Source organism: Stenella coeruleoalba, assembly GCF_951394435.1.
Source record: "Stenella coeruleoalba genome assembly, chromosome: 5".
NCBI classification, from domain to species: domain Eukaryota; kingdom Metazoa; phylum Chordata; class Mammalia; order Artiodactyla; family Delphinidae; genus Stenella; species Stenella coeruleoalba.
This window is the reverse complement of record NC_137150.1, coordinates 104,089,309-104,113,983: the sequence shown is the minus strand read 5'-3', so window position 1 is coordinate 104,113,983 and position 24,675 is coordinate 104,089,309. Positions and strand designations below refer to the sequence as shown.

Here is a 24,675-nt window from a genome sequence, read left to right as displayed (position 1 = left end):
TGTTTTGCTTTCCTTATGGCAATTATACTTTTAGACATTTTAAAATGTAATTAAAATTTATCAGTGTTCTGTTGCTTCTGACTTTTGAGTCATAGTTAAGAAAAAGTTCTCTGTAACCAAGTTATATGTGATTACTTCTGATATTTGTAGTGTTTAATTTTTTATATTTAGGTTTTTTAATCCATTTTGAATTTTTTCTTATGTTTGGAAATTGGAGTGAATCAATTTTGTCTTTTAGTATTGGGCTATGTGATATGGAGTAAACATTTTCCCTGATTTGAGATGCTGTTTTTTTTGTCATATACTCATTTTTCACATGCAGTTGTCCTATTTTTGGATTTTCCATTTGATTTCATTAGGCTATTTGTTGATGTGTCAGTATAATGCTAGTTGAATCATAAAGGCTTTACAAAATGTTTTAATATTGGCAAGTTCCTTTTCATTGCTCATGCTATTTCATGGTTTTCCTAGATATTAACTTTGTAATCAACTTTCTACTTTCAGAAAAACTTGAAGTTATGTAAATTTATAAATTAGGAGAATTTAATATTTAACTTACTGAAGTATATATTTTATATGCTCTTTATCTTCCTCCACTTCAAAAACACTGGAACACTAAGGCTGAAACTTCTCCTTCCAACTTTAATGTTTATTGATGCCATGTATTTTTGCTATGACTTTTAAAAGCCCAGATGAAATTATTATTATTGCTTCATGCTGTCAAATGTTTTAGCCTATAGGCTTACTAATTTGCATCTTAGACTCTTCTTGCTAATTTAATTACCTGTGTCTTTGTAAACTGTCTTTATTATTCTCTGGTTGTTTATATATTGTTCTTTGTATTTGGCATTTTATAGCTTACTGTGATTAGCTAGGTATAGATTTATTTTTATTAATCATTATTGAGATTTTCTGGGCTTCCTGTACCTGAGGATTGGTATCTTTCATCAGTTATGAAAAAATTCTTACCCAGTTTTTGTCTTAGCTTCATTCTCTCATTCTTTTTTTTTGAAGTATGATTAGGGATGTTAAACTTGTACACTCCATTCCTCATGTCTTTAACTCTTGCTTGTATTTTCCATTTCTTTGTCCCTCTGTATTGCACTTTATTTTTTTACAGATCTTTCTGTTTACCAGTTCTTTCTTCAGCTGTGTCTAATCTGCAATTAAATACGTTCATTGGCTTTTAATTTCATTGATTTTACTTTTTATTTCTATAATTTTTTGACTGCTATTTTTTATTATTTTAATATTACTTTATTCCTTAATATTATCCTCATTTTATATTCTGGGTCTGGTTTAAATATATAAAGTCTTTATGGACTTTCTGTTGCTTCTTGCTCATGGTGTTGTGTTTCCTTATATACTGTGGTTTTTATTGTCATCATCATTATTATTTACATTGTGAATTTGTATTTTCTTGGAATAAATTTATTTGCAAAAATTGAGGCCTGAATTTGAAGCAGATATTCAGAAAGATCTACATTTGTTTCTGGCAGGGACCTGGAGATATTACTAGTCCAGGACCAATCTTAGCTAAATTCTTGGCTTGAGAATTTTTGGACCATGTACGCAATATGAATTCAGGTGACAACCTATATGAGAGGATTTTAAAACTAGATTTTTTTTTTTCTTTTCCAGGGTAGTTCAAAGTGCAACCAGACAGTTTTCCTTAACAGTCTTAGAAATGTGGTGAAGTTGGTGGGAGGAGCATATTGGCATAGCTGTTTGAAGTTTTAGTCAAGGCAAAAGCCAGCTGTTTTATCCAGCATTTTACTTGTTTTCTGATGGTGAATCGCTAAGCGTACTAGTCTGTCATACTTTAGAGAAAATAATGTTTTATACTGATACAGTTTATCAGTATATAGTTGAAAAAAAAAACTATGAACCTCTTCTTTCCTCACTAAAGACGTTACTGAAGAAAGTATTTTGAAGATAAATGCATTGGAATGCTTGAGTATGACAAAGTAAATGCTCTTTGTTAATATTAAGTAGTGCTGGGACTTCCCTGGTGGTCCAGTGGTTAAGACTCCACACTTCTACTACAGCAGGTACAGGTTCGTTCTCTGGTCAGGGAACTAAGGTCCCACATGCTGCACGGGCATGGCCAAAGGAAAAAAAAAAAAAAAAGATTAAGTACTGCTGAGTTGAAACATCTATATGATCAAAGATTTAGAGTTAGTAAGTGTAGAAGAAATTGTTAAAAATGAGTGTTTAAAGTGTGGGCAATAACATTTTATTCTATTCTTATTTAATTCATGTAGAACAGACCTAATTTTCTTTGGCTTAAATTAGTAAGTGGATTTCTTGTATTTGGATAGTTAAGCATCATAATTTAGTGGAATTTTCCTATGGCAGATAAATGCACAAATCCACATTCTTATATTTTAGTGTGAAAATTACTTATCTGCTTCAGAGACTCAAAAAAGAAAAGTAATTCTGGTCATAATTACCAACCTATTTATGTGTGCCTTTGTATTTTAAGAAGTCTGGCACCTTATTACCACTTGTAATATATGTGAAGTCTGGTAAACACTTGTAATATATTGTCTGAATTCCAAGCAACCCAAGGATAGAATATAGTTTGTTTCATAAATGGAGACTTTAGTGATATTCTAGTTATTTAAACTTACATAGCTAATAGGAATATACTGATTGATGAAAGTCAAATAAAAATGATGGTAAAAGGTATACTTTTTTAAATTCAAAGGGCATACCATCTATAATATACTTGTCCCACTGCAAATAATTTATGTTTTTATATAAATCATTTTACCTAGGTATTTCTATTTTGAGTAATTATTTCAATTTAGGTGAATGAACTGTAGGTAACCCATAATTTGGACTAATATTAATTATAATTGGTTAATGTACAGACTATGACATATTAAGCATTATACTAAATATTTTATTACACAAACATTAAACACTATATGAAACATATTCAACATTAAAAACCAATATAACATTATACAATAATAAATTTTTGGAAAGAAACATTTTGATGAATTTAGTTAGATATCTTAAAAAATCTTCGTAATTTAAGTGAGGAAAAATTGGTGTCTTACATATCAACAAAATTGACATATGCAGAGCTGTGAAGAACAAATCTGTGAAGACCTCAGGTTTCTTCTTAGATTGTTGAAGGAAACTTTGATGGCAATGTTAATAATAGAAGTAGTAGTACTATATTATTATTAGCATGCACCTATAGCACCTCCAGGGATTGTTTTAAGTGCTTTACAAGAGGTAGCTACAGTTATTGTTCCTGTTTTATAAATAAAGAAACCGAGGCACAGAGATATTAAGTGACTTGCCCAGGGTCACATATCAAGGAGATGGTGGTGCTGAGATTGAAACCCAGTGTGGCTGTAGACCATGGGTGAGTAAAGGGCCAGATAGCAAGTATTTTTAGGCTTAACTCATAAGGTCTCTGTGGCCACTACTCAGTTCTATTATCTAGTATGAAAGCAACCATAGTCAATATGTAAATATATGGGTGTGGTTCTGTTTGAATAATAATGTACTTATTGACAGTAATATTTAAATTTCATGTAATTTTTACCTGTTAGGAAATATTATTCTCTTGGGTTTTTTGTTTTGTTTTGCGGGGGGGGGGGGGGTGTTTGTTTTTGTCTTTTTTTTTTTTTTTGTGGTACGCGGGCCTCTCACTGTTGTGGCCTCTCCCATTGCGGAGCACAGGCTCCGGATGCGCGGGCTCAGCGGCCATGGCTCACGGGCCCAGCCGCTCTGCGGCATGTGGGATCTTCCCGGACCGGGGCATGAACCCGTGTCCCCTGCATCAGCAGGCGGACTCTCAACCACTGCGCCACCAGGAAAGCCCGTCTTTGTTTTTTAACAGTTTAAATATGGCTAACTATTCTTATCTCATGTATTATACAACAACAGGCCTTCCTGCTCTAGACTGCTATGTATATTTTGGAGTCCTACCTTGTTCTATTGTGGACTCATTTACTCTGCATCTTGTAGAGTTTGCCTCCTTGAGGGCTAGACAATTTGATCTCTAAACACTTAGTTGATCCTTTACACTAGGCAATAGGAAATTCAACAGGTCTGAGACAAGAAGTTTCTACTTCTACATATACTCTAGGTTTTTCCCTTAGTGATTTCACTACTATGTAAATACTTGTTGACTTTCCTGAATCTTACCCTCAGGCAGAGTTAGCTAGACCATATTGTTTTATCATTATTTACTCTACTTATTTTGCATATAGTTTTTCTCATTTTAATGTCATTATAATGGACTTGGGCCTTGTTATTGAGGTAGCTGATAGTGAGGCATATACAGATCTCCTGTAATGTTGGCTCCCCTTTCATGTTCACATAATACAGACATAATTCTGCATATTTAGATTATCTACAAGGTCATATTAATCTGCACATTCATCTCTAAATTTACTGCCATAGCATATTTTATTTCTACTAAAAACCTTTGTATCTCTTCCTCCTTCAATAGAATTAAGTGGTCTACCAGTCAGTACTATCTACTCAATGTAATGATGCAATTTCTACCCCATTCTACCTAGTACAAAGTTAACACCTCCTTGTTTCAACATGTTATAATAGTGATACATGCAAAGTACAGTACTATGATAGTACAGAAGAATCACCTATGTATTAGTCTGGAGAGAAGCAAGGGAGTTTTTAGACTAAGTTCCTAGGTGGAATCGTATAAATAGGTCTTGAGGAAGCAACAGATCTAAACACCTTTAAGCACACAGGAGTTTTAGGCAATGTAGGAAAGTTTGCTGCAATTTGAGCATGGAATTTAGTAATATCTGTGTGTAAAAGTAGTTTTGGATCAGACATAAAGGTTCTTATGTCAAAATAAGGAATCTGAATTTCCTCCTCTTCATCAGTGATCTCAAATACCTAAATAAAATAGAATGGGAATATAAGTAATAAATAAGTCAAGTAGGCAGTGTGCTGGGGAAATGGGAGATGGATGGAGACTGACAAATTGGAAGAGAGGTCCATGCCCTGACTAAAGGCAGTAGCTGCTCAGCTTATTTTGCTATGGAGAGATGCAAGCCCTGTGTTACAGGGGTTCCTCTTTATCAAGAGCTCAGAGAAATCTACATTTAATCTGAAATACCACAGTTTTTAAATATTGGAAACTAAAATATTTTTTAAAAATATTTGATCTGTATAAACAAATGTGTCAGCTGAAGGTCTTTGCTTTAGATGGTAAAATCTACACAGCAAGTGTTAAGTCTGTAAGTAGATCATTCTGTGTTTTAGGAAGATAACAATGGCAGCCATGTTGAACATGGATTTTAGGTAAGTGTGGAATAGCAAGACAGGAGATAGGGTCTATTAGAAGTTTAAAGATGAGATAGATGTGAATTAATGCTTTATTAATAGGGATGGAGAAGATTCCAGAAGTACATTGATGGTGCTATTTTATACTTACTTATTGATGGTAAAATAAATACATAACGGTTGATAATGAAAAATAATTCTCCTTTTCATCCCTGACCCCTAGTTTCTTTTTCCCCTATGTAAAGGCAACTGTTTTTACCAGTTTGTTGCATATCCCTCTAGTAGTCTGGCAATATGCATTGGTGTACATGTGCCTTCTACTCTCTCCCTTCCTTTACACCAGTGATAATGTAATGAATAGATTTCTCCATCTTTGTTTAACAATATATGCTGGAATTTTCCCCTTATCTATTCATATAGATGTAAATATATTCTCAATAATATTCTCATTAATATTTGTATTATATTTCACTTCATGGGTATATTATAATTTAACCAGTCCCTTGTGGTAGACATTTAGTATGTTTCCATTGTTTTACTGCTACAAACCATCTGTGGATGCATATCCATATATATGTGTGTCTTTGAACTTATGTGTGTATTATTTGGAGGATTAAATTCTTATAAATGGAAATGGTAAGTCTAGTGGTATGTGTGCGTTTAAAATTTTGTTGACTATTACTATGTTGCCTTTAAAAGTAGTACCACTTACCATCCCTCCAACTAGATAGCAGAGCCTATTTCTGTACTTCAGAGCCATCATGGGATATATCAACATTTTTATTTTTGTAAATAAGATAGGAGAGATGACATTTCATCTTTATAATTTCACTTATTTAATTATAGAGAATCTTTTCATATTTGAAAAAAAATCCACTTGCGTTTCTTTTCTGTGGTCTTCTCTCCCAGTTTTCTACAGGTTGTTAACTGGTTTTTTTTAAAACAAAAATTACTTATATAAGCTTTTTAATTAAGGAAATCAGCAAAGATTCTCAGTGTATTATTTTACTTTTGACTGCTTTTATGTGGTTTTGTTCTGTTGACATTTAAAAATTTTAAGTAGTCAAATTTATAAATATATCAGTTTATGGAGTATGGTTACTATACTGTGTTTAGAAGGGTCTTTGTAATTATTGTGTAATACCTAGGTCTTTTATATAATTTTAAAATTCTCAGTTATATTCTACATTTGCATTTGTATTTTAAAAGTTGTCTTTATTAGTGATTTGCTTTGATTAAAGGCAAAAAGTAAAAAGACAAGAAATAATACATGTTGGCATGGATGCAGAGAAAAGGGAACCTTTGTACACTGTTAGTGGGAATGTAAATTGGTGCAGACAGTCTGGAGTTTCCTCAAAAAATTAAAATTGGAACTATCATATGATCCAGCAATTCCACTTCAGTATTTATCCAAAGAAAATGAAAACACTAACTCAAAAAGACATATGCACCCCATGTTTATTGCAGCATTATTTACAAGAGCTGAGATGTGGAAACAACCTAAGTGTGTCCATCAGTGGATTAGTGGATAAAGAAGATGTGGTATATATACACAAACATTATTTAGCCATTAAAAAAATGCAGTATTGCCATTTGTGACAGCGTGGATGAACCTTAAGGGCATTATGCTAAGTGAAATAAGTCAGATAAAGACAAATACTGTATGAGCTCACCTATATGTTGAATTTTAAGACAAAAAAACCCCAAGAACCCCCAAAATACCAAGCTCATAGATACAGAGAGCAGATTAGTGGTTGCCAGAGGTGGGGGGTGGGGAGTAGGCAGAATGCACGAAGCGAGACAAAAGGTACAGACTTCCAGTTATAAAATAAATAAATCATGGAGATGTATTAATAATACACAGCATGGTGACTATAGTTAATAATACTATGTTGCATATTTGAAAATTGCTAAGAGAAAAAATCTTAAAATTTCTCATCACAAGAAAAAAATTGCAACTATGTATGGTGATGGATGTTAACTAGACTTACTGTGATCATTTCACAATATATACAAATGTTGAATCATTATGTTGTACAGCTGACACCAATATATTGTTGTGTGTCAATTATGCCTCAAAAAAAGGCGCCACAAGTGTTTAAAAAAATACGACTTCAGGTATTCCTAGTTGAGTCTTCTAGGTTAATAAAATTTAAAATTTTTCAGGGATTCGTCATTGTGATACTTTAGGATTACTAAATAATTTTTAATAGTTTTCCTTGCTCATGATTAGGAAATAAGTTATATTTCTGCCTGTGTGAACTCATGAATTGTTAAAGGCACATAAAGTACTTAGTAACAGTATTTTCCAAATAATTTATTTAAAAAGGAGGAACCACAGAGTTTGGACAACTTATCATAAATGGGATAATCAAGGTAAGCCTAGGGTTTGAGGACCATGTGTCATGTATTAGGTATAAAATTGGTGATATTGCTATAATATAAATGTTGGCTGAGACTTTTCATTGTGCCTCTTATATTTTTGGGTCAATTTTACCACCCCTTGTATCTCTTTGAAAAACAATCAGATTTTGAGTTTTCTCTGGGGTCCATTGTATTGGGGTGAAGCTGGACTATGTGCCCATTTTGAATCATTGTTATATGTATAGCCACATTTTTGCCACCTGGTATACCATTGCATTTTTTCCCCCACTGTGAACACTGGTAGACATAAGTAATGTAATTGTTCATTCTATAGGTATAGAATTTCAGTGTATTCCTTTTTATTATAATTTTACTGAAAACATAACATGAATCCTAAATGATCAATATAATTTTTCAAAGCCAACTATTTTAAAACTAAATATCTGATATTATATAACTGGTATCTCTTGAGACTTTTAAATTGGGGCAAAAATTCAGAGAAGCAATGAAAGTTATCATTCACTTATTCTTTCCAGGAGTTTCTTTGAGTTGCTGCTGTTCTTTGGAAGAGATGAGTTTTATGAAGAGCCCTTAAAGGATATTCTTGGATCATTCCAGGTAAAACATTTTGTCTACATTTTGTCTACATTTAAAACAGGCCTTTATTCCCCACCTAAAAATAGTATATTGATTATAAGCTTTTATATTTACTAAGGTGGCAGTGCTTAAGATTCTGTTATGTTGGCAAAAAAGAAAGTTCTTAAAATTAATCTTTAGCTGTACTTCTAAGCAATTCATACAGAGGATTCTAATTCCACATTTGCTAGACTAGAGCCTGCTGCCACCACCCTTATAGATTCCCAAGCGCATCTTGGACATATACTTGCTTTTTATTGCTAAAGGCTTTTGTTCCAAAGCCCCATGTAGAACTCAGCCTGGAAAAAGGACTCTTTTTGCCTAGACTAGAAGCAGGCTGTTTGTCCCATGCCACTTTTTCCTTTGGTTGTCTCCTGATTTTGTCATTTGTTTTCTTAATAGCCTTCCCAAGATAGGAGACAGATTTTTTTTTTTTTTTTTTTTTTTGCACATGCTCTATGAGTGAAGAGTAAATCCAGAAGGGAATGACAAAAGATCTAAGACCTCACCTGTAGATAAAAGAACATTTGATGTTTTTACCATTTTGTTGGGAAGCAATACGTAGTACCGTGGCTCACTGATGGGTCCTTGGCAGTCTCATTGCCCTTTTTTGGGGTGGAATAAAGAAAGATGTACTTTGAGCTCCCCCTAGAGGTATAGTTGTTCAGACAACGTATTGCAATCTACCTTGAGGAAGGAAGTCATCAGAGTAACAGAAAGTCATGCAGTGCTTTCTCTCACCTAGAATTTTTATTTCATGTTTATTTAAAGAACTTTTAGACTGAATTAAAACAGATTTTTATGAGTGATCACTCTGGTACATACATAAAATAGGAAAACTATAAGCAAACTTAATTGGCTAAGGTATATCTAAAACTTCTTCACATTCAGAAGCTTACTCTAGAATTGCTTTTCCTTTCCAGTCATCAGTGTCTATTTTTCTACACCATTTTGTCTTCAGTGGCATCAAAAGTGTTGGTGATGCAGCATTTCCTAAAATAATTAATAAAAGAACTCAAAGTCACTGGTACTGGGCTTTTAAAAGCTTAAGCTGGCTTTATAATAAGTTCTGTTTAATCAACTTTTGACTCCTGCTTCAGGGGTAGTGTTAAATTAGATTAATTACCCTATACCCTTCCTATACCATCTGATATCGAAGAGTTAAGAGAGTGCTCTGCTAGTCTCCTGGATTTTATTCTGCGTCACCAATATACCCTTTTGCAAGTTTTCATATTGTCTCTGAATGTCCGTGCATGCTGAATGACAACTACATCATGACCATTACCAGGCTGACATGGATTCAAAGATAGCATTGAATGTAAAACATAATCTGATTTCAGAGTTATAAAAATATGAAAAAATGTATCTTAGAATCAGTGAAATTAGGTACATTATATTGAACTTTCTACTTTATCCATCCTTACATTCAGCAAGTGGTAAAAATACCTGTTCTCATGGAGCCTGCATTCTAATTAGAGTCTATATTCAAGTATTTAAAACTTCTTAATTTTCCATTCCATTTTTCCTTTGACACTTGTGTTCTTGGCAATCTATTCTTGAACTTTTACTTCAGCAAATATTTATTTAGTCCCCATTGTGTGCTAGGCGCTAAGCTCTGGAAAAACCAAAATAAGCAAAAACAAAAGAGCCCCTACTACTGTGCAGTTGAATTCTGGTGTAGAGACACAAAGACAAGAAGTCAAACCTTTGTAAAGTAAGAGTATTTTAGAAAGTGACAGATGACTTTAGTGGGAACTACTGAAGTGTTTTTAGAGTAGATGAGAGACAATACTTGACTTCTGTTTTAAATGTGTGAAATCATAGCATTTGTGAAGGGATATATCCTTTTTCTTTTTTTCTTGTGAACAGGGTTTCCATTCAGTTATCAAAATAATTAATCCCTCAAGGGAGAGTTCATGGTTTTGTATTGTTTTCTATCTCCTACTCAAATTCTAAAGCCCACCCCTTCTCCTGTTTGTTTTTAATCTCTGCATCTCCACTACTTTTGTTGCTGTTCTTTCTTCCTACTCTGAATTTTCTTGGGCCTCTAACTCCTGCCTCCTTGGAGAGATTTTACCTTCTCTTCCCATCTTAGCTTTATCTGGAGAATAGTCTTCCATTTTCTAACTGAACTGCTGCTGCTGGTGCTTTGCTGCTGGTGCTTCCCAGACATGTGCCCTAAGCGACCCAGGAAAGGCCAACACGTAGTCCATCATGTATACTCTTCTAAAACCTCACATTTGCTAAGTTTTGTGAATTCTCCAGGCTTTTGACTGACCTTTGATAACCCAGTGACAATCTCAATGTCACCTTTTGAATTTTTTAATACTTTCTACTAGTGCAAGCCCTAGTTCCCAAGTGGTACATTTCTATCCATCTTTCATACAGCTTAAGATCATGCTCTTTCTCCTCTACAAGAAGTAGGACAAACACAGTGCTGCTAATACTTTAATGTACATAAAGATCACCTGGGTATCTTGTTAAAGTCCAAGTTATGACTCAGTAGTTCTGGGGTGAGGCCTGAGAGTCTGCATCTCTAACCTGCTCTGAGGTGATGCTGATGGTGCCGTTCCCTGATCACTCTTTGGGTTAGCAAGGGTCTAACATTCTTTGCTGGGTTTGAGTTAATCGCTTATCTGTTCCCCCACCTACTCCCCTCCCATTTTCCAACTGTGAGTATCCCAGCTTGCCACTCTGTCATCTTGGGCAAGTTACATAATTTCTGTGTCAGTTTTATCATTTGTAAAATGGGGATAATGATCGTACTTGCTGTATATAGGTTCATCGGTTTGGCGTGGTTCTTAGAAAAATGATCAGGCTTAAGGCCTAAGGCAGGCCTGTAACCTGTCTGGTGAAATGTGTGAACTCTGAAGTCATACTGTTCGGATTTCTGTTTTTCACAGTGAGATCAAAACCTACCTCTTAAGCTTATTCTGTTCTCCATGAATTTCAGATTTCCTAAACCTTGAGTTGTTCAAGTAGAAATTATTAATTTTTCTTATGCACTGACTATATTTTTCCAATGCTTTATTCCAAGAGGAAACTTCATTCTTAGAGCCAGATGTTCCATATACAGATAGTCCCCAACTTAACGATGGTTCAACTTACAATTTTTCAACTCTACAATGGTGTGAAAGCATACCATTCAGTAGAAACTGTACTTCAAATTTTGATCTTTTCCCAGGCTAGTGATATGCCACATGATACTGTCTCATATGCTGGGCAGCTGCAGCAAGCAGCAGCTCCCCGTAGCTCCCAGTTAGCCATGCCATCACAAGAGTAAACAACCAATACACTTACAACCGTTCTGTACCCAGACAACCATTCTGTTTCGTTTTCAGTATAATCAATAAATTACATGAGATGTTCAACATTTTATTATAAAATAGGCTTTGTGGTAGATGACGTTGCCCAACTGTAATGTAAGTGTTCTGAGCATTTTTAAGGTAGGCGTGGCTAAGCTATGATGTTTGGGAGGTTAGGTGTATTAAATGCATTTTCGACTTATATTTTCAACTTACGGTGGTTTATTGGGACTTAACCCCATTGTAAGTTGAGCAAGATCTATGCTGGCTTCTAAGACCCTTGCTTACTTGGCACTTGGCTTCCAGTAACTTTTCTTTACCTCAACACAAGAAGATGACACATTTCTTATATGATGCCCCTACCTCATTATTATTTTTAATCTGTTCATTGGTGAGCTTTCCATAGGCTCGTGATTGAATTCATACACTCCAAAATCCATTAATTTAATTAAATATTTCAGATTCCTAATGAAATGACAAAAATAATATAAAATTTGGAAAAACTTCCTTGTAAATTCTGTTAACTAGGATGAGGACTTATTAACAGTCAATTAACTGAATGTGATTAAATAGGGAAATGAGAGAGAGCGATAAAAGAAAGACCCTCCAGTGCTATCCAGTAATACGCCACTCCCCCTACCAGCTTGTAACAATAGGGGCTGGAGGAAGTAGCAGGTGGTGGGGCATTTGGTATGTGACCAATCTCATTCTTGTTGGTGCTTCTTCAAAATGCACTAGGTGTGCAGCAGAACCAACAGAACAGGAATCGTGTTATACCTACATTAAGAATGGGATGTATGGCTCTGCATGAGAGCATTCCTTCCACTGAGAGAATGACTGTATGACCCAAACTAAATGCAGCCTGCCCCAATACCCAGAGGTCAGAAAGTTTTGTAAAGTTTTGTCTCCCACTGTAGCTTCCTCATAATTTACTGCCTCATGGGCCATTCATCTAACAAATCAAACTTATAAACTTTTACCTTCTCTGTTTGGGCTTGAAGGATTTGACAGAAACCTGTTTACCCATTAGTAAAAGAGCTCTCTGTTCTAAGTACTCTAGGTAAAGATGAATAAAGAGACTAACACCAGTTACCATCAGTTACATGGTAAGATAAGACAGTTTTTAAAACAAGGATCAGTTATGTTCTTGCTGTGGTTGAGTCTATGGTATCTTCCATGAAACTGGAAGTGAAATTGTAAAGAAGGGACAACCTCAGGAATGTATGGAAGTAAAATATTGTATGGAGATGAAACTACTAAACTAAAAGTGTAGTGAAGGCGATCAACAGCAGATTAGCTCCAGGAAAATCCAAATCAGTGAAGGAAATAATTTTTAAAAATTAATTTTCAATTCATAATTACATACAGCTGTATCTTATTTCAGTTTTCAAGATAAAGAAAGATGCAGGACTCCTGTAGAACAAACAGGATTCTCACAAAGGAAAGAATAAAATCAGGTCTGCAGTGAACTTCTTCATTGTAACAAATGCCAGAATAAATAAATAATGTCTGGAGTTTTTAAAGGGAAAAATATTATTTAATAATACAGCTGCCAGGCCCTATAGTCTATGAGAGAAGGCAACAGAAATAAATAGTCCAAATACTTGGAGAACAAACCAGCTACATCTTTTATCAGGAAAACAAATAAAAGAAGTATGCCAGCTGATTTAGAAGTGATCAAAACAAAGAATTTACACAGAGTTGTTACAGAAAAAAAACAGGACTGACCTGAAGAAACAAGTAAAAATTAGCACACTATTGTTAATATCGTTATTATGAAAATCCTATTAATATCAGAAATGATTCCAAGAAAAGAAAATACAAGTTTTAAATAAAAGCACACACACAGTAATCAGGAACTAAAATCTCAGATTATGTTATTGATTGGATGGAGGTAAGGAAGATAGGGAGTATCAAGTATATTCTTGGGCATCTAAGCTGAAGTAACCACATAGGGTAGTGCTATTCACTAAGTGAGCAGTGATCCTAGCAGGAAGAGGAGGATATAGAAAGAAGATAAGTTCCATTCTAGATGTAAGAGTTTTAAATATCTTTGGAATATCCAAGTACTGATGATGCACAATAATGTTTAGTTTCATGGGTCTATATATGTATCTTCCTAATTTGTTTCTTTTTAATCCAAGAACATGTATAATTTTTATTAATCAAGAGAAAAATAGATGTTATAAAGATTTTTGTTCACTTGTTTAATTTAGGGGAAAAAAAACAGAGACCCTGGAGTAGTCAACAAAATGCCAACCAGTAATTAAAAGCGTTACTGCTAGAGCTCTACAAATGTTTTAATGAGCCTACCTTTATCTCAGAGAAAACTCTATCCCCATCCTTTGGGGTCAGTGTATAAATCACAAAGATCTTTTTTGTTTAGACTAGAAGTTGGCCTTCCTTAAGCTTTTTTTCCTGGGACTTCACCCTATTTTTAAATCTGCTTGATCTTCCTTGGGGGAGTAGAGGAAGGAGATGGGAGGAGGTGAGGTAGGGGACATAAACTTCCAAACAGGAAGAGGCCCAAGGCTATCTTACTGCAATAGCATCTTAAAAGGAGCAAAAAATAGGGGCTTCCCTGGTGGCGCAGTGGTTGAGAGTCTGCCTGCCAATGCAGGGGGCATGGGTTCATGCCCCGGTCTGGGAAGATCCCACATGCTGCGGAGTGGCTGGGCCCGTGAGCCATGGCCGCTGAGCCTGCGCGTCCGGAGCCTGTGCTCCGCAACGGGAGAGGCCACAACAGTGAGAGGCCCGCGTACAGCAAAAAAAAAAAAAAAAAAAAAAAAGGAGCAAAAAATAATCAGCAGTAAAACAACCAGCCACAATAGATCGTTATGCCCACCCTGTTGCACTGGGGCAAGTGTTGATCTCCCCTGAGAAGTTAGAGTATATATTCATCGTGGTCATAAGACCAGCACATCTCCCAGATTTTATTATTTGTAGCTAATAGGAATAAGTTTAGAACTATTAACATTCCACTGAAACCTTCTCAAAACTGGGATCATGTCCCCTCCTCCCTAGGCTACTTGGAAGAAATTTCCCAAATACTTAATTTGGCGGTTTTGAATACCAAAATTCCTCATCTTGGTATTCAAAACCACCTTTGTATTGCTGGTTAAAAGGTTTTTAAATATAACCATATCAGCTTAAGAACAAGACATAAGTGAGAAACAGTTTCAAAATTGTGTTCCCATATTTTCTGCTTGAATAGAAGCTCTCCTGTCTCTGCACAACTCCATCTTGACTGCATATGACTTGCCCCACCTAAGTTTTTCCACTGTTACAAAGCACTAATCTATATTCTGTCTGTGGTTTGATAGTCTCTCCAACTACGACATAACTAGATTTGGTGGGCAAAGACTAACTTTCATCCCTTTGTTTCCAACACTTAGTAGTCTAAGTCCCCTAAGGGGGACTGGTATGTCTGCCAGTACAAAGGAAGGATAAATAAGTCCATAGACATTTCCATCTGATGTCTAGCCATTTCTTACTTAAAAAAAAAGTTCTATTTAGAGATGTATTATCCTTGCTGAACTCTTAAAAAATAAGAAACAATGAGGTGTATTGTCTGAAGCTGTTTACTTCATGGTCCATTGGTTACCACTGTGTACAATAAGATGGGGGAGACATCAATAAATGTATTCATGGGATGAAACCATCAAATGTTTACTTGTAGATTATACTTTGACGATGTGTAGGAAAAAAGAGAAACTAAAGTATGTTTAATTGTGAGAAAAGTATAAGAGAAAAGATTTCACTATCTATGAAAGAAACATGTTTGACAAGTGTGCCACATATTTAGCACTGGGAGTAAGAGGGATTGATGTTAAAATTAAAGTTTCAGATTCTGAAATCATTTTGTAAAGATTGTATTCCTTAGATAAATCTTGTGTTGAAATGGGTAAAAGCTTTGATATTTTTCCTCTGGCATTTATCTTGAAATTATTACTCATGGTTAATAATTCTTATATATCACCGCCTCAGAAATGTTTTCACTTTCTCTGTGTTTTTTTTAATAATCTGTTTGAGTAGGAAACACTTTACTTTGGTTCAACTGTTGAAGTTCTACAGTCACTTTGAAGAGATAAAAGACCCAGAATTATTTCAAGCATAAAATATATAATAAATAAACTTGAGATAGTTAAGCTCAAGGGACCAAGAGCAAGCCTCCAAAAGATAGGGCTGTCAACATCAGTAAGTTGCATATCTCAGGAAAGGCGGGTATACCTGGGCATATGGAAGAGCAGTCATCTCAAAAGAGATGAACATTGATAGTTATTCACACCATAGTATCCAACACAAATGAAGATCTTAATATCCTGAGTATCTTGCAATCTGTGTTGTCAGGAGCAGACATATACGTGCCTTTAAAGTCAGTGATAGGACTTAACTTTGAAATTAGTTCTAAAAGCATATCAGGATCACTGAGGCACTCATTATTCACTGAAAGCTGATTCTGTAGAGTGTCTTTAATACATAATAATTAGAATTATCAACATATTAGTGCTTGAAGTAGTTTATATTTTCCCAGATAAAATATTAGCTCATAGAAAATTTAGCTGTAAAGAACTGTAGAGGATATTAAGTCCAATCTAATTTTTTAATAAATGATGAAACCAAAGACCAGAGAGATTCATTAATTCATTCATTCAACAATGTTTACTGACGCTTAAGTAACTTGTTCAATTTGTAGCATAGCCCGTATTGTGACCTGTTCTCTTGACTGACTCCAGTACTCTTTCTGCTGAGTTATATTTTACATTTAGCTCTCTGTGTAGGAAACTGTGCTCAAATAAATCTTGCATATACTTTAATTCTGCTTCAGGGTCTATCTTAGAGGCTAGAACTGTAACAATAGCACTTCTCTGTTGGCCATAATATCTCATTACTTATTTAAAAATATTGATAGTAGGGCACGGTTGTGCTTTTATTAGCATGGCAACCACCAATTAATTTTGAAATTTGATTATACTCTCAGTTGATAGTTTTACTGTATTTATGATTGGCTTCCGCTTCAGAAAAAAACTGATTGCTAATTTAAGTAACATTTACATTGTTACCTAAAATTTTTTAAATATAATAATGCAATCAGGTTTATTACAGGAGACAGTTACTCATATTTTAATATTTGTTTTTTTCAAAAGCCCCAAAAGAAGTATCTTAAATAGTTCACTAAGTACGTGATTCTAGTTATTTTAAAAAATCAAATATGTGTAATTTATGTGCATTAATGCATTTTTATAATTTTAAGACTGAGAGTCACTTTAGAAATTATTTAATCCAATAATCCCTTATTTTATAGATCAGAAAATTAAGCTCCAGTGGAGTTGAGGTTTATAGAAGCAGAAAAAGGGCCTAAATCCTGTTCTCAACCCAGCATTCTTTCCAGTATTCCCTAATCTATTATATGAAATGATGTAACCATGTGTTTGCAATAATGTATATGTCAAAAGAATAGGTTTAAAGAAACGTTTTTATTTATACTACCATCTTAAATGCTGCATGGTCTTAACATTTTAAAGCCTTTTCAAGACCACCTTATCCGGGAGAGGGAAGAAGAAGAAACTTTAGTTTGGTTACCTGAATGATAGCAGATGAAGGCATCAACTAGAGTGCAAATTATAGAAATGGCAAGGAAGAAGCAGATCAGGAGATGTTGAAGAAAACTGCCATGACATTAGGATCAATAGAAGCAGATGAGTTTTATATTTAATTCCAAACACAAACATAAAAACAAATAATACCTAAAACTAAGAATCCCCAGACTTCTGATATAATACTCATTGAGATTTTTTTTTTAAGTTTGAGCACATATCCCCAATATATGTATATTTGTTATTTATGTACGTGCACTAATACTATAATACATTATAAAACACAAAAATACATAGTAAAATATTTTAACAGTGTGAGACTTTAATGACATCAGTATGACTGAATGTGCTTTTATTTTTGAAAAATTTTTAACAGTACTAAAAAATTCAAAGTACTTCAAAGTCTGATTTTTTAAGTTCAGTTTGCTTTGATACTTGGTTTTAATAGTTGTTGTAGGTGAAAAAGATACCTTTGGTAGATCCAAATGGAAAAATTTTTTTTTCTAAACGTTGATACTCAGTTTTAAATGCCTTCCACCAAATTTATAATTTTTTTAATAAAAAATTTGCAATTTTGCAACTTTTTGCAAATTTGCAATTTTTTGTTGCAATTTGACTGCTGAATTTCTATTGTTTCTGAAATCAATCATTGTTTTCTTGAATAGCAACCATTTTTTAAACAAAATAACTCATTTAAATGCTCCAAATGAAGAATTTTTTTTTTAGAATTTTATTTATTTTTTTTTATACAGCAGGTTCTTATTGAAGGATTGTTTTAAACAGAAAATTCTAGTTTAAGTTTTTTAATGGCATAGATACAAGCATTATAGGTGATACCGATTTTGGGCAACAACAATCACGTAATGATGTAAATACGTCCAAACATCCATTTTAAATGATTTTCTCCTTAAGAACTTTCTTTTACAAAGCAGTAACTTTTTCACTGTATACTATTCTCTTTATATGAGCAAACTCAGAATGTTTATGTTTTCAAAAACATAGGTAAATACTTCTTAGGAACTTATCACAGAAATGAACAGCAAATTTGTGAGAACTGTCTTTTTGTAAATGAAAACTGCATAACATCTTTGAATTTTACCACTTTTAAAGTGCTTTGCCATAAGATAATCGATGAAAATATAATAATAAAAGATATCATGAGCATTCTCATTTCAAAGTATTATAAAGATTTTACTGTATTTTAAGGCTTTGTTTTTATAAATTAACCACATTGAATACCTTTTGTATTTTTGCTTTGATTTACTGCAGTAGCTTGCTTATGAATGAATTTGACATGTGGTATTTTATACTTTTCTTCTGGAATCTGCATTTCATTCAAAATAAGACAGATATTCCATAGTGCTTCTACTTACACAGATTTCTATAAATTCCTATTTTGATTTAAAAAGTTATTTATTATTGCAAATACGTCTTCTCTGATATACCTTTCCTTTTCTGACTGTTTGAAGAAGCTTTTAACTACCTAGGAAGTAAGATGGCAACACCTAATTAGTAATGCAAGGCCTTCCTCCTATATTATGAGTACCAGAAGAGTGGAGTGGTACAGATTTTCAGTACTGCAGGAGAAAGAATTATTATGGATTGAGGTGGCTAGTGGAGGCTTCTCTGTGGAAAAATAGTTAAGAAAGGATTTAGATAGGTTCACCAAAAGTTGTAAGAGAAAGAGAATGATACGAGAAAAGGCATAGGCAAGAAAGGACAAGATAAGTTTGGGAGACATGGAAGAGACCAGGATGGAGAAAAGGAGTCATGATGTGCAATAATAGGTGAGTGAGTAGGTACGTAAATCCAGAGGTCCTTAAATATGAAGTCGGGGCATTAAGAACCTTTATCCTATGATAAGCGAAAGGGTTAAGATCAAGTTTGTGTGATGTCCAGAACACTGACCTGCAGCTTCACAGACATGTTGTGGTGGCCAACTCTAAAGTGGCAGCAGGTGCAGGGAAGAAACATCTTCTGGAACTAAATGGATTCTAAAAGAAGAGTGAGGTAGTTATGTTTTCTCTCTGCCTTTGGCAAAAACACAAGATTGAATGTAAGTTTCTGAGGAAATTGTATTTAGCACAGTGCAGTGGGTAAATAAAGGATGAGGTTAATACACAGGTCCAAATTTAATTAAGTAAACATTCTAAAAAAACACAATATGAATATACTCTAGAAAAGATAAGTTGTAAATTCTGTAGTGATTTAAGTGTTTCCTTTTCACTTGGGAGGCTTTTAAATTGAATATCATCCAAAAAAGCCACCATACTATTTAAGGAAAAATAAGCCAGAAGATACTTAGAAACTTTTCTTTCATCCTGTGTCTTTTTAAGTAGACAAAAGTGAAATCTTTCTTTCATCTCTATTTCCTATCCAGAGTTATTTCCCCATAGAAGTGGCCTCCAAAATATGGTGCACTTAACGAGTGCACGCACACAAAAAACAAAACTTTCATTTATAATTTTTATATTAGAAAGATGAATTTAAGCTAATTTACTAATCTTTAATAGAAGGATTGGTAGGAGTACAGGTATATAATTTACAGTATAAACATTTATGAAAGTGCACTCCAAATGTAGGAGGGATTGGGTTTGCCAAAAAGTTCATTCAGTTTTTTCTGTAAGATGGCTCTAGTAGCTAGTAGTGCTTAGTTGTCTTTAACTTCATTTGGAACAATTTTGTTAGATTGTATTCTGACAGCTCTCATATCATCGTGTGTTAAAAAAAAAAACTTATCAAAATTGGTGAATTTCTGTATAGCCATTTTAATATTGAAGATGGAAGAAAAAAGCAACATTTTTGGCATATTATGCTGTATTATTTCAAGAGAGGTAAAAATGCAACTGAAACGTGAAAAAAAATTTGTGCAGTATATGGAGAAGGTGCTGTGACTGATCAAATGTGTCAAAAGTAGTTTGTGAAGTTTTGTGCTGGCAGTTTCTCGCTGGATGATGCTCCGTGGTCAGGTAGGCCAGTTGAAGTTGATAGCGATCAAATTGAGACATTAATTGAAAACAATCAACGTTATACCACGTGGGAGATAGCCGACATACTCAAAATATCCAAATCAAGTGTTGAAGATCATTTGCACCAGCTTGGTTATGTTCATCGCTTTGATGTTTGGGTTCCACATAAGTTAAGCAAAAAAACCCTTCTTGACCGTATTTCAACATACAATTCTCTACTTAAACATAATTAAAATGTTCTGTTTTTAAAACAAATTGTGACGGGCGATGAAAAGCGGATACTATACAATAATGTGGAACGGAAGAGATTGTGGGGCAAGTGAAATGAACCAGCACCAACCAAACCAAAGGCCGGTCTTCATCCAAAGAAGGTGATGTTGTGTATATGGTGGGATTGGAAGGGAGTCTTCTATTATGAGCGCCTTCTGGAAAACCAAACGATTAATTCCAACAAGTACTGCTACCAGTTAGACCAACTGAAAGCAGCACTCGACAGAAAGCATCCAGAAAGTCAACAGAAACACATAATCTTCCATCAGGTTAATGCAAGACTGCATGTTTCTTTGATGACCAGGCAAAAACTGTTACAGTGGCTGGGAAGTTCTGATTCATCCGATGTATTCACCAGGCATTGCACCTTCGGATTTCCATTTATTTCGGTCTTTACAAAATTCTCTTAATGGAAAAAATTTCAATTCCATGGAAGACTATAAAAGGCACCTGGAACAGTTCTTTGCTCAAAAAGATAAAAAGTTTTGGCAAGATGGAATTATGAAGTTGCCTGAAAAATGGCAGAAGGTAGTGGAACAAAATGGTAAATAAAGTTCTTGGTGAAAATGAAAAATTTGTCTTATTTTTACTTTAAAACCGAAGGAACTTTTTGGCGAACCCAATACAATCAAAAAGTATGCCAGAGTTGACTGTGGGGTAGGGATTGTTAAATATACAGATTATCAGGGTTTTCTCCTAGAAACCTTGATTCAGTAGGTTTGAATTGGGGTCTGGGAATCATTTTTTAACAGGACCTCCAAGTGTTTCTTATTTTCAGCCAAGTTTAAGAAATCAGCAATAGACCTATTTCACCATATCTTGACTTTAGGCCCAAGTCCAGTTCTGGGTCCCACAGCACTAATGGCTGTATGATTGGTGCCTCACCTATCCTAACACAGCTAGAAAGAAAGATTGTCCAAGAGCTCAGCAGCAGAGCTAAAGCCTAATCAGTGATTCATGGGCTGGCATCCAGCTCACCTTATTTCTTATGCTTTGCCTGGACCAAAAGCCAGCTTACGGTAGTTTAATTTGTATGGGCAGCAATATGTATGTCTAGAGTAATTTAGGAGTTTGTTTACCTTGAGGTTTGAAATCGATGATTATTTTTAACCATGAAGTCATTGCCACAGATCATTACTATGTTCCATGTGTTAAAAAATCATGGCTGATCAATAACTTTATACCATATTTTTATGAGTGCTATAATATGCTGACACATGGAAATGTAGAAATTAATTTTATGCTAAGGCAGTTGGGTGTCCTAAAATGAAATATTTATTCAGAATCTTAAAAAATAGAAAAAAAAAATCTAACATTAAGTACTTATGCATTGTCCTAAGCACTTTTCAATACTGTGTATTATTTAATCCTCACAACAATCCTATGAAGTAGGTGTTTTTAGTATCCGTTTTATAGAGGAGTTAACTGAAGGAGCAGAGAGGTTAAGTAACTTGCCCATTTGGTTATAGGGTTTTTGTTTGCTTGCTTGCTCATTTTAATTTGGGAATTCCCTAAGTAACTTTTAGAAGATACTTACTTTCATGTTTTGACTTAATGATCCTTTGGCTTCTTTGAATGATTCTTCATCTTGAAACTTGATTCCTTCTACTGCCTTGTTCTCTTATAAAACAAAACCTCTTTCATGTATTTTAACAATGAAAAGTGGCATATAGATATCACTTTGGAAAGTTGAAACGATGAAAGAGCATGACAATTTACTAAAAGCACAGTGTTCACTGCCACTTTGAATATGTAGCCTAATGATTCATCTGATAAATAAAATTTGTAAATATAAATGGTTTTATCCTGAAGCTTCGCTTTATAACTGTTACTAAGTTTTTCATGTCTGAGGGATTTTTTTAGCACAGAAAGAAATTCTGACAGTTGCTTGTATTTTAATTGATGTGCAGTTTATTCCAGTTTTTAGCATTGCCAATTTCAATATCTAGTTTTTTCTTAAGGCCTTAAGCTCAATTTATGCATTAAAAAATAAATCTATCCATACCTTCACTAGGCCTTCAGTTAATCTTTTTAAATTATCAAATTAAATTCCATGAAACATTTAAAAAAATACCTAACAAAGTATATAATGAATCAAAGCATCATAATCAAATGATTAAATCTTGTAAATCTAAGTCTAATAAATCTATAAATTCAGTAAACCAAGTTCTCCTAAATATTAAACATTGTTCACAAACTTGTTACATATTTCGTATTCTAATCACAAGTCTGAGATACCAGATTCTCTAAAAACATTTCAAATATCTTTTTTAAAAAAGTCCTCCAAAATGCATAGACAAATTATCAGTTAATGCCCAACTTATCAATAGTATCTTTATCTTAAGCCTAATGCAAAGTCTTCATATTATAGCCTGGATTCATTCCTTCAGCCTGTCATTTCTCATCCCAAGACTATAAATCTACTTACACAACAAAGTGGAATAGAATTTCCATCTTCCAGCCTTCTGCTACACCTAAGATTCTACATTTGGGATCAGTGACAGAGACCTGTACCTACCTGCCAACCAGAATCTGCATTGGACAGGGACCTCTCTATTACCTTCTTATTGTTAGGCCTGCCATTGTTAACAGAGACTTTATGAACTCTCACATAACTGAACGTACACGTTTTACATTTTTGCAACCTGGTTCTTTTCCTAGGAATGATGCATCCTGTAAGTTTTTCCATTAGGTTTTGCAGCCTGGTTCTTTTCCTAGAAATGATGCATCCCATATGTTTTTCCCTTAGGTTACACTTCATCCCTGTTATAATGGGATTTTCTAAGTCCAATTATGTACAAACTGTGTAACCTTTGGCATTAAAGCCTATTTGTGTACTAATGGGGTTTTGACACCCTAATTAGGTTACTAAAGCAACCCTTTCTCTTCTGTAGTTTAACAGCTGCCTCACTGACCATCAGTCATTTTATTGACAATGATGATCAAGTTTAGTTTTTAACCCCTTTAAATTCACAAAGCCAAAATGATTTTTCTCTCCTAGGAATGCCAGAATCACCTCCGCAGATATGGAAATGTGAATCTGGAACTGGTGACTCGAATCATTAGAGATGGTGGCCCATGGGAAGATCCAGTGTTGCAAGCTGTTCTAAAAGCCCAGCCAGCATCTCAGGAGATAGGTACTTCAGGAGACTCAAACTCTAAACCAACATTTGTGAGAAGCAAATACAATTTCATTTTCTAACTAGAGCAGTAATAGTGATTTTTCTTTATTTTATAATACTGAATAAGAGTAATGTATTTTCACATGAAGTGTGTCTAATTTGTTACATTAACCCAGCCCAAGAGTGACTTGACATAAGATTAGGTACAATTATTTCTAGTAATTTCCTATTAAAATGGGAATTCAGAGTGTTAACATATTTAGTATCCCCATGCTTTTTACAGAGTTTGTTTTCACTTCAGTTATGTTTTTTAAAATCTATTTAAGTAGGAACACCCTTTAAAACAAACAAACAAACAAAAAAACACCCTCCTTAAGCACATGGAATCTCCCTTATACAGGAAACTCTGTGAAGGATGGAACTCCTTCAGCTTTTGTTTTGATGTACACTACCATATATCCTACACCTAGCCAGTGCTCAGTATAAATATTTGTTTACTGAATGAATGACCACATGATGAATGCATAACTGAATGAGTGACTAATAAGTAAATTTCGATTCCAAATACTCTAAAGCAGTATTTCCCAAACTTCATTCATTAACAGAAGTTAAGTTTTGTTTCATCCCCTTACCACCTGCATACCTTTTGGACATCACTTCCTCTCCAACCTAGATACACAGTGGTTCCTGTGAGCCAAAATCTGCTTTTGAAGGCAGGAAGCTCTGTCAACTATTTCTAGTTAATTCTTTTTAAAAAAACATTTGCCATATTATTCCTGAGCCCCAGAACATTTGGGTCACCAAAACATAGAATGTAAGCTCAGCAGTAGTGAATAAGCACAAAAGTGTGGACACATTTGAGAGCATGGAGAGAGCCTATGGAGTGCAATTATAACATGGCCAAAGGGAAAGACAAGACCTGCCACCTGGAACCATTCAGATATTGGTCTGGTGAGAAGACGTTTCACACCACCAATTGCCTGTGCAGGTTAGGATCTTTCCATTTGTCCCAGGTAAAGGAGTGGGGTGGGTTGTGATTAGAACTGAATGGAGAAGGGGCTATGATTCTAGGGCTTAAGAGCAAGCTGACCCCAGATACAAGTGTAGAGGACTAGAAGAGATGTTAGAG

The 24,675-nt window shown here is 34.4% G+C and overlaps 1 protein-coding gene across 4 annotated transcripts in view; it reads left to right on the top strand.

Moving 5' to 3' along the window:
• The window catches only part of ZNF654 (zinc finger protein 654), a 93,066-nt gene that overhangs the window by 50,879 nt on the left and 17,512 nt on the right, over positions 1-24,675 (top strand). For 2 of the 4 annotated variants that reach the window (XM_079922276.1, XM_079922275.1), the window contains exons 3-4: positions 8,184-8,265; positions 23,426-23,561. In XM_079922276.1, the coding sequence (XP_079778402.1) occupies positions 8,184-8,265; positions 23,426-23,561 (218 nt within the window). Of the gene's footprint in view, positions 1-8,183; positions 8,266-23,425; positions 23,562-24,675 lie in introns of those variants that run through there. The other 2 variants (XM_079922277.1, XM_079922278.1) reach the window with 2 other exon arrangements.